The 9,951-nt window shown below is 52.0% G+C and overlaps 2 protein-coding genes across 8 annotated transcripts; one reads left to right on the top strand and one right to left on the bottom strand.

Annotated features, from left to right (window-relative positions):
- Positions 1–3,577: 3,577 nt before the first annotated feature.
- On the bottom strand, positions 3,578–6,417 carry SHBG (sex hormone binding globulin). Of its 4 annotated transcripts, none has more exons than XM_064495187.1 (8): positions 6,310–6,417; positions 6,048–6,139; positions 5,685–5,874; positions 5,200–5,364; positions 4,811–4,916; positions 4,554–4,690; positions 3,980–4,184; positions 3,578–3,726 (listed from the first exon to the last, which is right to left on the bottom strand). In XM_064495187.1, the coding sequence occupies exons 1-8, from the start codon at positions 6,415–6,417 to the stop codon at positions 3,578–3,580; spliced, it is 1,152 nt and encodes a 383-aa protein (XP_064351257.1). The 4 variants fall into 4 exon arrangements, with proteins under 4 accessions (XP_064351257.1, XP_010994818.1, XP_010994820.1 ...); XM_010996516.3 differs by having other exon boundaries at positions 4,811–4,971; positions 5,201–5,364; XM_010996518.3 differs by lacking the exons at positions 3,980–4,184; positions 4,554–4,690 and having other exon boundaries at positions 4,811–4,971; positions 5,201–5,364.
- A 1,052-nt stretch (positions 6,418–7,469) lies between these two features.
- On the top strand, positions 7,470–9,258 carry SAT2 (spermidine/spermine N1-acetyltransferase family member 2). Of its 4 annotated transcripts, none has more exons than XM_031467724.2 (6): positions 7,472–7,798; positions 7,969–8,020; positions 8,136–8,234; positions 8,460–8,561; positions 8,704–8,744; positions 8,879–9,258. In XM_031467724.2, the coding sequence occupies exons 1-6, from the start codon at positions 7,733–7,735 to the stop codon at positions 9,044–9,046; spliced, it is 528 nt and encodes a 175-aa protein (XP_031323584.1). In that variant the 5' UTR covers positions 7,472–7,732; the 3' UTR covers positions 9,047–9,258. The 4 variants fall into 4 exon arrangements, with proteins under 4 accessions (XP_031323586.1, XP_031323587.1, XP_031323584.1 ...); XM_010996520.3 differs by having other exon boundaries at positions 7,473–7,798; positions 8,151–8,234; XM_031467726.2 differs by lacking the exon at positions 8,460–8,561 and having other exon boundaries at positions 7,470–7,798.
- Positions 9,259–9,951: the final 693 nt, after the last annotated feature.

The following is a 9,951-nucleotide window of genomic DNA, read 5'->3' as shown; positions in this document are numbered from 1 at the left end:
AGAGATTCCACATTTTCATTTTGCACTGGGTCCCACAAATTCTGCAGCTGGCCCTACTTCAGTCCCTTCCACGGCAGGTTCAGGATTATTATTTTTCTCAAAATACAGTTTTAATTAGGTCACCCCTCACCTCAAAGGTCTTCAGTGGCTTCCTGTGATCCTGCAGGATATAGTCTGGATTCTTCAGTCTAACCTTCAGGGTACTCCACAGCCTAGACCCAGTCTGTGTCCCCCAGCCTCCTTTGCCACTAGGCCCTAACTAGCCCTCCACTGGAGCTGAGCTGGCCACTCCTGGGACAGGCTGTGCTTATTCCTGACTTAACACCTTTGTCCATTTCATTTCCTCGTCCTGGAAGACTGCCCACCCTTTAGAGTCCAACCCGAACTTCCATTCATTCATTCAACATGTATCTAATAAGCATTTGCTCAGAGCCAGGCTCTGTTCTGGTCCCTGTGCTCCTGGGGATCCCATTCCAATAAACAAAACAAGCAAAAAATTTAATAATGTTAATATTATGCAGAAAAAAACCATAGTGATGTGCCAGAGGTCATACAGGTCATTGTAGGACAAAGGGAGTTTTACAAGATGAAGAGTTCTGAAGATGGACAGTGGTGATGATTTTACAACACTGTGAAGCTTAATGCCACCAAACTGGACACTTAAAAATGGTTAAGATTATGTTATGTGTCTTTTACTACAATTTAAAAAAAAAGGAAAGAAACACAGATGTTCCTCTGCTGACCAGATCAAGCCCCAACTCCGCAACAGGACATATAAGACCTCTGAGCCCATGGCTGAAGGAGCCTCCCCAGTCTGCCCTCATTCTATCTCAGCCTGTCCCTGCTTCAGACACATCACACACCCTTCCTTATCTTCTGTATGTGGCAGGCTCAGACATATTTCAGGAACTCTGCACAAGGCTAATGATATCAACAAGAGTAACATCCCTCATATACTGGGCGCTTTTTATATGCCGAGCACCATGCTAGGCATTTGATACATGATTTCACCAAACCCAGTAATCCTATGAGTAGGGTAACTGGCCCATTTTGTAGCTGGGGAAACTGAATGTTAAAGATGTTAATTATTTGTTCAAGTTCCTGGCACTTCCTAGAGATCCCTATTAATGCATTTTATGTGTCTCTCTCCCTAGACCCTGGTTCTCCAGGGCCAGGACCAACTCTAGCTCATCCCTGGAGTCCCCGTGGACTACCTAACATAGTGCTTGGCATACTGTCAGGAGCCAATAAATGTTAGCTGAAAGAAAGGAAAAGAGAGGGGAGGGTATGACTCAGTGGCAGAGTGCCTGCTTAGCATGCATGACGTCCTGGGTTCAATCCCCTGTACCTCCATCAAAAATAAACAAACAAACAAACCTAATTACCTCCCCCACTAAAAAAAAGAAAAAAAGAAAAAAAGAAAAGAAAGGAGAGAAAGGAGTAGAGGGGGGTGGAGAGGAAGGGAAGGTGGGGGAAGGGAAGAGAGTGATAATACATTGGGTAGAGTGAGTGGGCAGACCAGGCCTGAAGGCTGCAGCATATGGTGCCAAGCTCTGGAAAGGTTTCAGGGGTGTGGGGGAGGCACAGGACACTGGGCAGGCATCGTAGGTGCCCTTGGTGGGTCCTGGCAGAGTCTGTGTCAAAGCAGGGTTGGGGGGTGGGCCTTAATGAAAGAGTGTAGACAGCTCTGGATGGTAATCAGGAATCCTGGAATCTAGGGCAGGCTGGAGAAAGAGAGGTTGGGGGCACGGTGTCCTGGACAGGATGGAGTGGAGGAAGGAGAGAAAAGCTAGCCCCTGGGAGATTCCTCAAGGCCAGGAAGTTACAACGCAGAACAACCCCCTTGGTGCGATCCCAGGTGTGTTGAGGCCCTTTAACCTCTCTCCCCACTAGCCAATACCCGAGGCCCCATAGGACTGGTTTCTTTTCATTATTCAGGTCTCTGCTCAAGTGACACTGACTCAGGGAGGCCTTCCCTGACCACTTGGCTAATGTCACTCCTCCCCTACCACCCTTGCTTCTACTATAGGATTCTGTTCCCTTTCTGGAGATGCCCACTATCGGAAATGGCCTTGCTTATTTATTTTTGTTTATGAGCTGTCTGGCCATTGCCTCCCTTATATTGTGAGCTTGCTTCATAGGGGCAGGGATTGTGTCTATCCTTTTCATCAATGCATTCTCTGTGTCTAGAACAGTGCCTGGTACACAGTAGGTGCTCAGGAAATGTCAGTTGAATGGACATGTCCAAGTGGCCCAGGCTGACCTTGAACATTGCCCAGGGACCAGAGTTGAATTGGGGCTCCCTCGCCATGCTGAAGACTTTCCTGCAAAACACTCTGACTGGATGGAGGCAGCTATAGATCTTGCAAACTTGAGATCAAGAGGGTCCAAGGAGGGGCCTAGGATTTGTGTCTTCCAACCCAGAGACTCTCTGGAAGTCTCCTTACCCTGGAGCCATTTAGGTCCTGGCTGATCCCTGCAACAAGGGGACAGAAGGTCCAGTGAGTGACTCACCCTGTTGCCTGGGTTACTGGTAGGAAGATCCTCATCACCTGGGAAGCTGGGACACTAGGATCCCCATGGGGTCTGGAGATGGGGGCTAGGTTAACAGTTCCTAAGAGGGATGAGGACTGAGAGGTGGGGACTGACGGCTGGAGTTCCCTAGGGGGCTGGGAGCTTCGGGCTAGGATGTAAGGATTTGCAAGAGGGCTGAGAGCTGGGAGCTAGGGGTTGGGGGGTTGGGCATGAAGTTTCCCAGGGAGCTGAGGGCTGGGGCAAAAGGGTGCCCCAGGGAGGAGCTGGGGCACCAGGATTCTGCAGAGGTCTGGGAGCCGAGGGCTGGGTCACCATATATTCTTTGAGGGCAGAGATATTCCTGAATCTGTCCTTTCCAGCTGGGACTAGCACAAGCCAATTCTTGTTTAATGGAGTAAAGACAAATTCCTGTGGGAACACAGCAAGTACACCGAGGCTAGGAGAGACAGGCAGCTTTCTCCCTCTGCTCTCCTCCCTTTTATTTTCTCCCTGCTGCCTCCACCCCTTTTCCCAGAACCCCTGCCCTCATCGTTCTATGACCCACTCACGCCCCCTGCTGCTGCTTTCTCGCATAGCAGTGGCTAGTCTAAAGGACAACAAAATCCCATCTCTTCTTCCCTTCCCTCCTGGTTTCTGGGGACCAGCCTCAGAGGGAGGAAGCTAAAGTCCCAAAGGAGTAGCTGCTGGGGAAGGAGGTGGGGGTGTATGTATCTGTGGGTGCTATCATCACTTCCTCAGAAAGCCCTCCTTGACTCCCCCCCAACCCAGGTCAAGGCAGCTGGCCTCCAAGCTCTCTCAGCTCCCTGACTGCTCCTTTATGATGCTTATCAGAGTTTCCAATTATCCACTCACTTGTTAGGCTTTGATGGATGCCTGCCTCCCCCAGGGGACCGTGAGCACCAAGAGGGCAGGAAGCAGAGTTAATGTCGCTCATCAGTATAACCCAGTGCTTGGCACAGCACCTGGTACATTACAGATGCACAGTAAATATTTGTTGAATAAATGAATGAGTGATGTTCAAAGGGGGTTCTTAGGTAGGGATTTAATAGGTGGTGTCAGTGCCATTGCTTGGGCTCTGAGGACAGCTGTGAGTCCAGATGTCCTGGTTTCTGCTCAAGGCCCGGTCCATGTCCAGCCTCTGGCCTTGTGCCCAAAGGCCATCCAAGCAAAAGGAGGCAGAAGAGGCCTCTCCTAGAGGGAGGTAGCATTGAGGGGACATTAGGGTGGCTTGGATCCAGAAGCTCCTCCCTGCTTTTCCAGTTCTCCAACCTAAATTTTTGAACGCATTTCCTCCCACTGCCCGCTTACCCTCTCTCTTCTTGTAGCCTTTTCCTCTTCCCTCCCAGAGGTTTCCTTCCCCTAAAAATGCACCCCTTCCCATCTTCTCCCCTCCCCTTAGCTGTTTCCAGTGGTGTGCTGAGAAACGTGGACATCACTTTCTTACCTGGCAAAGCCCCCAGGAAGAGATGCCCCTGCAGCTGGGCCCAAAGGTTGAAGAGGGAGCCAGGACCCACAGGAGGCAGAGTAAGCATCTCCTTCTTTGGCCCCTGGCTCAAAACCACCCTGGACACAGTCAGATTCAGCTGAAGAGGGAGTCCCAAGACCAGGGGCAGGTCCAGCCCTGGCCCCGACCCAGAAGACAGTACCACCTTATGCAGAGTATATTGGAAGGGACACAAGTTGGGAAGGAAAGAGTGAACCTTGTGGTCCCACTCTGGCTGCCTCAATTCTGCCTCTTAGCCACACAGTCTAATTACTGGCCATTCCCACCACCTCGATCCTGCCTCCATTCTCCTGGCTTGGCCTTCTATAAAACCACACCCACCCCAAGTCCCAAGTAAATATACAATCTTAAGTAAAAGCCATTTGCTTGGTGTAGGCAGCTTCAACATGTGTCTCTGCAGGCCCCCCATCCCCCAACCCCTACCCTTAAGCTTTCCTAGTACTGACTTCTTGGAGTCCCCTTTTCTCCCATTGCTTCCAGGCTCCAGCATATACAGGAAGCATCCCTCTCTTACTTGATCTTGGAGGTGAAGGCTGAGCCGAGTAGGGTTTTCTGGGGTCCCAATGGCAAGGAGAGGGCCTGAGCCTGCTGCTAGCTGGAGTCCCAGGTCCAGGGAGAAGGCCCAGGGCTCTACATGAGGCTGGGGAATGTCTGGGGGTGGGGGAGAAATGATCTTCCTGAGGTCTCAAGGTTGGGTATTTGTGGACGGAAGAGGCTAGTGGTGGAGGGAAATGGACACAAGCTGGTCATGGAGAGAAAGATGGCCTTTACCTTGAAGACTGCGTTCTGCACCAGTCCCTGGAGGGAAGAATATCCCAGGTTGGGACTCTACGGAGCAGCTTCTGAGGCCAGTGGGGACAGATGCTGAGCTCTGGGCCTGTTGGTCCAGCCAGTCATGCTGGCGCAGGCAGCCATCCAGGGCAGGGACCAGTTGGAGCCCATGGGGGAAAGGGAAGATGTGGGGATGCTGGAATCAGGACATCTGAGCCCTAGTCCCAGCCTCTCCACCCTCAGCTTATTCCCCTCCAAGACACAAGTATTTGGCCTCCCCCCATGCAGCACTCACCCCATCCCCTCTCCGTGAAGTGTGGACTTAGACCCCCATGGCCACCCTGCCAGCAGAGCTTTACCAGCTTTGGTTACCCCTGTGATGCAGTTACCGGTAACCAGAGGTTGGAGGCAGGGAACAACAGCCTCCCCACCGCAATCCTCATGATGGGCTGGGGTTTGTTGGCCAGAGGCCCAGAGACCTGTCTCAGACGCAGGCAGCACCTCCTCCCCATCCACCCCAGCAGCACAGAGTCTCCATGGATCTTCACTTCTAACTGCAGGAAGGAAAAGAGAAGCAGAACCAGGACCCCTGAGGCCTGCCTTCACCACTTTCTTCAGAGGCAGCTTTGTATGGCAGAAAGAACACGTACTTGACGAGTCAGCTAACATCACTAGCTCACTTGGGACTTGTCACTTACATACTAAGCCTCAGAATTCCTCTTTGAAAAAAATGGGGACAAGAATAGCAGCTCCTTGGGGCTTTTATGTGGATTCAATGAGATGACAATGGTAAAAGGATACCCAGTAACTTGGTTCTGTTCCCTTCCGCAGACCAGCTCAAGACACCCCTCTCTCAGGACTAGATCTGGCTTACCTGGTGCCACCTCCCATCATCCAGCCAGGGTCCGGTGACCACTGTAAGCTGGGCCCAGTGATTGTGAAGCTGGACCTCAGGCCTGCCATCCCAAAGTCCCAGCACAAACCAGTCATCCTTTGGGTTGGTATCACCATAAAAAATCACTCCCTCTGGATCCCAGGTGCGAAACTCATAGGAAGAGGAGGTTCTGGAAGGACACAGAAGGACTGGGTATGGGGTGTGCCCTTTGATGGTAGATGTGAGGTTGAGGGAGGTGGACTTCAGGGAGAGAGAAGGGCAGGGAGAAATGGAAAAGAAAGGAGATGATGGAGAGAGGGTGAGGTCAGGGGACTAGGTCAAGGAATTAGGTCAACCCCATACTTTGTGATCTTGGTGAGGTTGAAGGTCATTATGGTGACAGGCTCTTGTCCTGGGCCATTGCTGAGGTGTAGAGCAGGAGGGTCCTGAGTCCTCTGTCAGAGATAGAAAACAAACAAGCTGAAATAAGGACATGCCGGAGACAGAGGGAGGGAAGGAGAGGCACTGCTACAAGGCCAGGGGAGGAAAGAAAGGAACAGGGCAGAGCCAAAGAGTAGCTCATTTAAACACAGATGGGGCTGAGCACCCTGTCCTGCCCCTGCACCTGGCTGGGGACAGTGTGTCTCAGGGCCCTTCCTGCGTGGCTAGGAGGCATCAGCGGCAGCAGCAGCAGCAGCCCATGCCATGTGGCCAGTGGACCTCTGCTCTCCATTATCAGCCTTGGTCCTCTCTGTGCCTCAGACAGCTCTGGGGAGAAAGCATGGGGGCAGGCAGCCTCACACATGGTTGGTGGAGGGTTAAAGGTTGCCTCAGGGGTAAGAAGGAAGGCAGGAGACAGGGCCACTGACCCTTTGGCCCCTCTGAGGACAAATGGAGAAAGGGACAGAGTTCCTCCACTACCCTCCCCCACTGCTGAGAAAGTTATGAGCTGGGAGAGGACTTCCCTCTTCCCTTCCTCTAGAGCCTGACCTGTGTCTTCCAAGCCTTCTGCCCACCTGCGGAGGCTGCCTTGATGACAATCAAGAGATCTACCAACAGGAACAGTCCTGCTGGGCTCCCCAAGTAGCATCCTCCGCGAGGCCTACAGCTGAGACTCAGAATCCCAAATACTAGCTGAGTGACTGTGGGCAAGTCACCCCCCAGTGTGCTTTAGTGTCCTTGTCTGTAAAACTTGAAAAATAATACCTACTTTATGGGGTTTCTGTGAATGAGGATGAATCGAGATAATGCAGGCATGGTGCCTGGTATCTGCTCTGAGCTCCTCTCGCAGTATTTTCCCAGGCCTCTGAGGCTTTTCTCATAGGGAGGTATTGTCTCTGAGTGACAGTCAGTAGATACTAAGAAACCCGCCCCTCCCAACTCCCGGTTATCTCCTCTTAATTGTTTATGACAAGGCCTAGCAATTTACCAATAGAAATTCATCACCCTCTCCCCCGACCCATTTAAAATACAAGAGAAGTAACACTTTGAGCCAGTAGGAATGAGCTGGAGGTCTTGGGGCTCATCCAGGGTCTGGGTGGGCTGGAATGGGTGAGTTTGAGTGAAGGGTAGAGCAGGTAATCACTGCACACTTCAGTTAAAGAAGGAGGTGTCTTTGGGCCGTGGGATTTCTCCAGTGGAGGCTGGAACACCCACGTAACAACAGCGAGGAAGCCTCGGCAGTCCAGCCTTGACCCCTGACCAGGGGCGCGGTCACGAGACCGGGCCTCGATGGGTAGGACCGGGGGGCGGGGACATGCCTGCTCTGCAAGCTGATTGGCTGGTGGTTGAGCGCCGGCGGAGGCAGAATTTAGGGGCTACTGGGCTATGAAGCGCACTCGCCCGACCACTTTCTCGGCCCCGCAGTAGCCGGAATTGGGCTTCGGCTTCCCAGCTCGCGGCGTCCCCACAGCCTCGCTCCCCCAGCTCCCGCGGCTTTCCGCGATCCGAATTTGTAGGCCCCTTAAAGGGTCCCAGTTGCTCTTTGCTCGATCCTGCAGAACGGAAGTGAGGGCCCTGGACTTCAGTCTCAGACGGTGGGGATCGGGATGGCTTCCGTGCTGATCCGAGAGGCCAAGGAGGGAGACTGTGGAAATATCCTGAGGCTGATTCGGGTGAAGGCTGCGGGTCTGAAACCAGGGTCCCAGAGCTGGGCAGAGCGGCACGGCCGGAGTGGGGCGGGGAGGTGGGAGTGGGAGCAGGGTGAGGAGCTGGCACTGGAGGCCCTACTTAGGGAGCAGATGGGCCCTTTTGCCCTAATCTAGCCTCTACCTCTACGCCACAGGAACTCGCTGAATATGAGAAACTCTCGGATCAGGTGAAGATCAGTGAAGAAGGTAGGGGCCCAACACCTGGGTCCTGAAGGAGGCTGGGGTGGAAGTGAGGGATGGGTTCCCGAGGCAATAGCTCCAGACCAGACCCACCTAGACCTTCATTCTGTCTCTGTCACAACTCTGATCTCTGCAGCCCTGAGAGCAGATGGCTTTGGAGAGAATCCTTTTTATCACTGTTTGGTAGCAGAGATTCTTCCTGCCCCCGGGGAGCCACAGGGTAAGCCTACCCCGACCTCAGAGGTCACTTCTTCAGTCAGCCCTGGGGGTAGGGTATAGCTCAGTGGTAGAGTGCGTGGTCCTGGGTTCAATCCCCAGTACCTCTATCATAATAAGTAAATAAACCTAATTACTTACCCCCCCGCCCCCCCCAAAAAAACTCCAGTCAGCCTCAAAGTTCTCTCCCCAGGCGTCTGTGGCCTCACTCCTCTTTTTGCTCTCTCAGGGCCCTGTGTGGTGGGCTATGGGCTGTACTACTTCATCTACAGCACATGGAAGGGACGAAACATTTATCTGGAAGACATCTACGTGAAGCCCGAATATCGGGGTACTGGGCAGAGGCTGGGATGGGAGAAAAGCCACCCATAGACCAGATTGCTATTTCTTGCCCCTTAATCCTAGCCTATGACCTTGTCTGATCCCCTTCAACTCAGACAATCCCTCTTTTTGCATTTTTCTCCCCACATTAGGTCACGGGATTGGCTCCAAAATAATCAAAAAGGTGGCTGAGGTGAGGAGAGGGGTGGGGCTACAAGCTGGGCCCTGGCAAAGCAAAGCTGTATGGGGGGCACCTGGGTTGAATGGAGGGTGAGGAAGCCTTTTCATTTTTGACCCCAGGCAAGTGAGTGATGTCTTCTCCCACAGGTGGCCCTAGATAAGGGCTGCTCCCAGTTCCGCCTGTCAGTCCTGGACTGGAACAAGAGGGCCATGGACTTGTACAAGGCCCTAGGAGCCCAAGATCTGACGGAAGCTGAGGGCTGGCACTCCTTTCGCTTTGAAGGAGAGGCAATGAGGGAGCTGGCAGGAAAGTGATCCCATCCCTTGAGAATCTCTATCTCAGCTTCTCCATGCCCACCAGCTCAAGCACTCCTTAGAGACTATCACCCCAGAGATAGTCTCCACCGACAAAGGCCTTCCTGAAGGAAGGAGGATTGGGGGTGAATATTCCCAAATGGAAAGAGCAGAAGCATGGAAAAGGCCTTCCCACCTTCTTGTTAAGGGTGAAAAATAAATGAGAATTCCTATGTGCTGATGTGGTGTTGGGAGGAGAGATTGAGCATGTGATAAGCTTCAGCCACTTTACAACCCTTCCTCAGTGTTCTGGTCAGTGGATGTTGCTCCTGGGGGTAAAGGTGGGCCTAAGATGACTTTCGCTCTCAATGGACCAGAGTCTTGGCTCTGGCCTGTAGAATATAGAGAAAAGAAGAGCAAGGGGCCATCTTTCACATCAGGCTTGTAGGTCACGTTTGGGACCCAGACAAAGGCGTACAGTGTGTGGACTGGGCTGTGCAGAATCCATGACTGAGGCTAGCCCACGGACTCAACAGATGGAGCAGGCTGCCACCTAGTGGTGGCTTTTCAGGGGCACAGGGCATTTTACTTGCCCCGACTTTAAAAAATCCGCTCAGCTATTTAGTGATTTTTCTTTTTCAAAAGTCACAAAGCCTTTATTTTCGGTTCTGCAAAACTGGAACAAACTTTAAGGGCTCATGAAGGTAAGAAGGGAAACAAACTAATTCCCCACTTTCATAACATTTTATTGCACAAGTAATACAGGTTTGTTGAAGAAATATTTGAAGTATAGAATCCATAGCCTTACTTACATAATTATTAACCCTTTGGTATCAATTCTTTAGTTTTTTTCAGCGTAAATGTATACATATAACTAGTTAAGTGTGTTGGCGTTTATGGGATTGTACTCTTTTGTGACCTGTTTT

Source organism: Camelus dromedarius, chromosome 16 (assembly GCF_036321535.1).
Source record: "Camelus dromedarius isolate mCamDro1 chromosome 16, mCamDro1.pat, whole genome shotgun sequence".
Classification (NCBI taxonomy): Eukaryota; Metazoa; Chordata; class Mammalia; order Artiodactyla; family Camelidae; genus Camelus; species Camelus dromedarius.
Note: the sequence above shows the minus strand (reverse complement) of the source record. Positions and strands in the feature narration are given on the sequence as shown.

Excerpts from the sequence above, each read along its gene's own strand:
- SHBG (XM_010996516.3), bottom strand. The coding sequence starts at position 6,417 with ATGGAGAGCAGAGGTCCACTGGCCACATGGCATGGGCTGCTGCTGCTG. Across the intron at positions 5,875-6,047 it reads AACCTCACCAAGATCACAAA|AACCTCCTCTTCCTATGAGT; the intron begins GTATGGGGTTGA and ends GTGTCCTTCCAG. Across the intron at positions 4,972-5,200 it reads GCCTCCAACCTCTGGTTACC|ACTGGTCCCTGCCCTGGATG; the intron begins GGTAACTGCATC and ends CCATGGGCTCCA.
- SAT2 (XM_031467724.2), top strand. The coding sequence starts at position 7,733 with ATGGCTTCCGTGCTGATCCGAGAGGCCAAGGAGGGAGACTGTGGAAAT. Across the intron at positions 8,562-8,703 it reads CGTGAAGCCCGAATATCGGG|GTCACGGGATTGGCTCCAAA; the intron begins GTACTGGGCAGA and ends TCCCCACATTAG. Across the intron at positions 8,745-8,878 it reads TAATCAAAAAGGTGGCTGAG|GTGGCCCTAGATAAGGGCTG; the intron begins GTGAGGAGAGGG and ends CTTCTCCCACAG.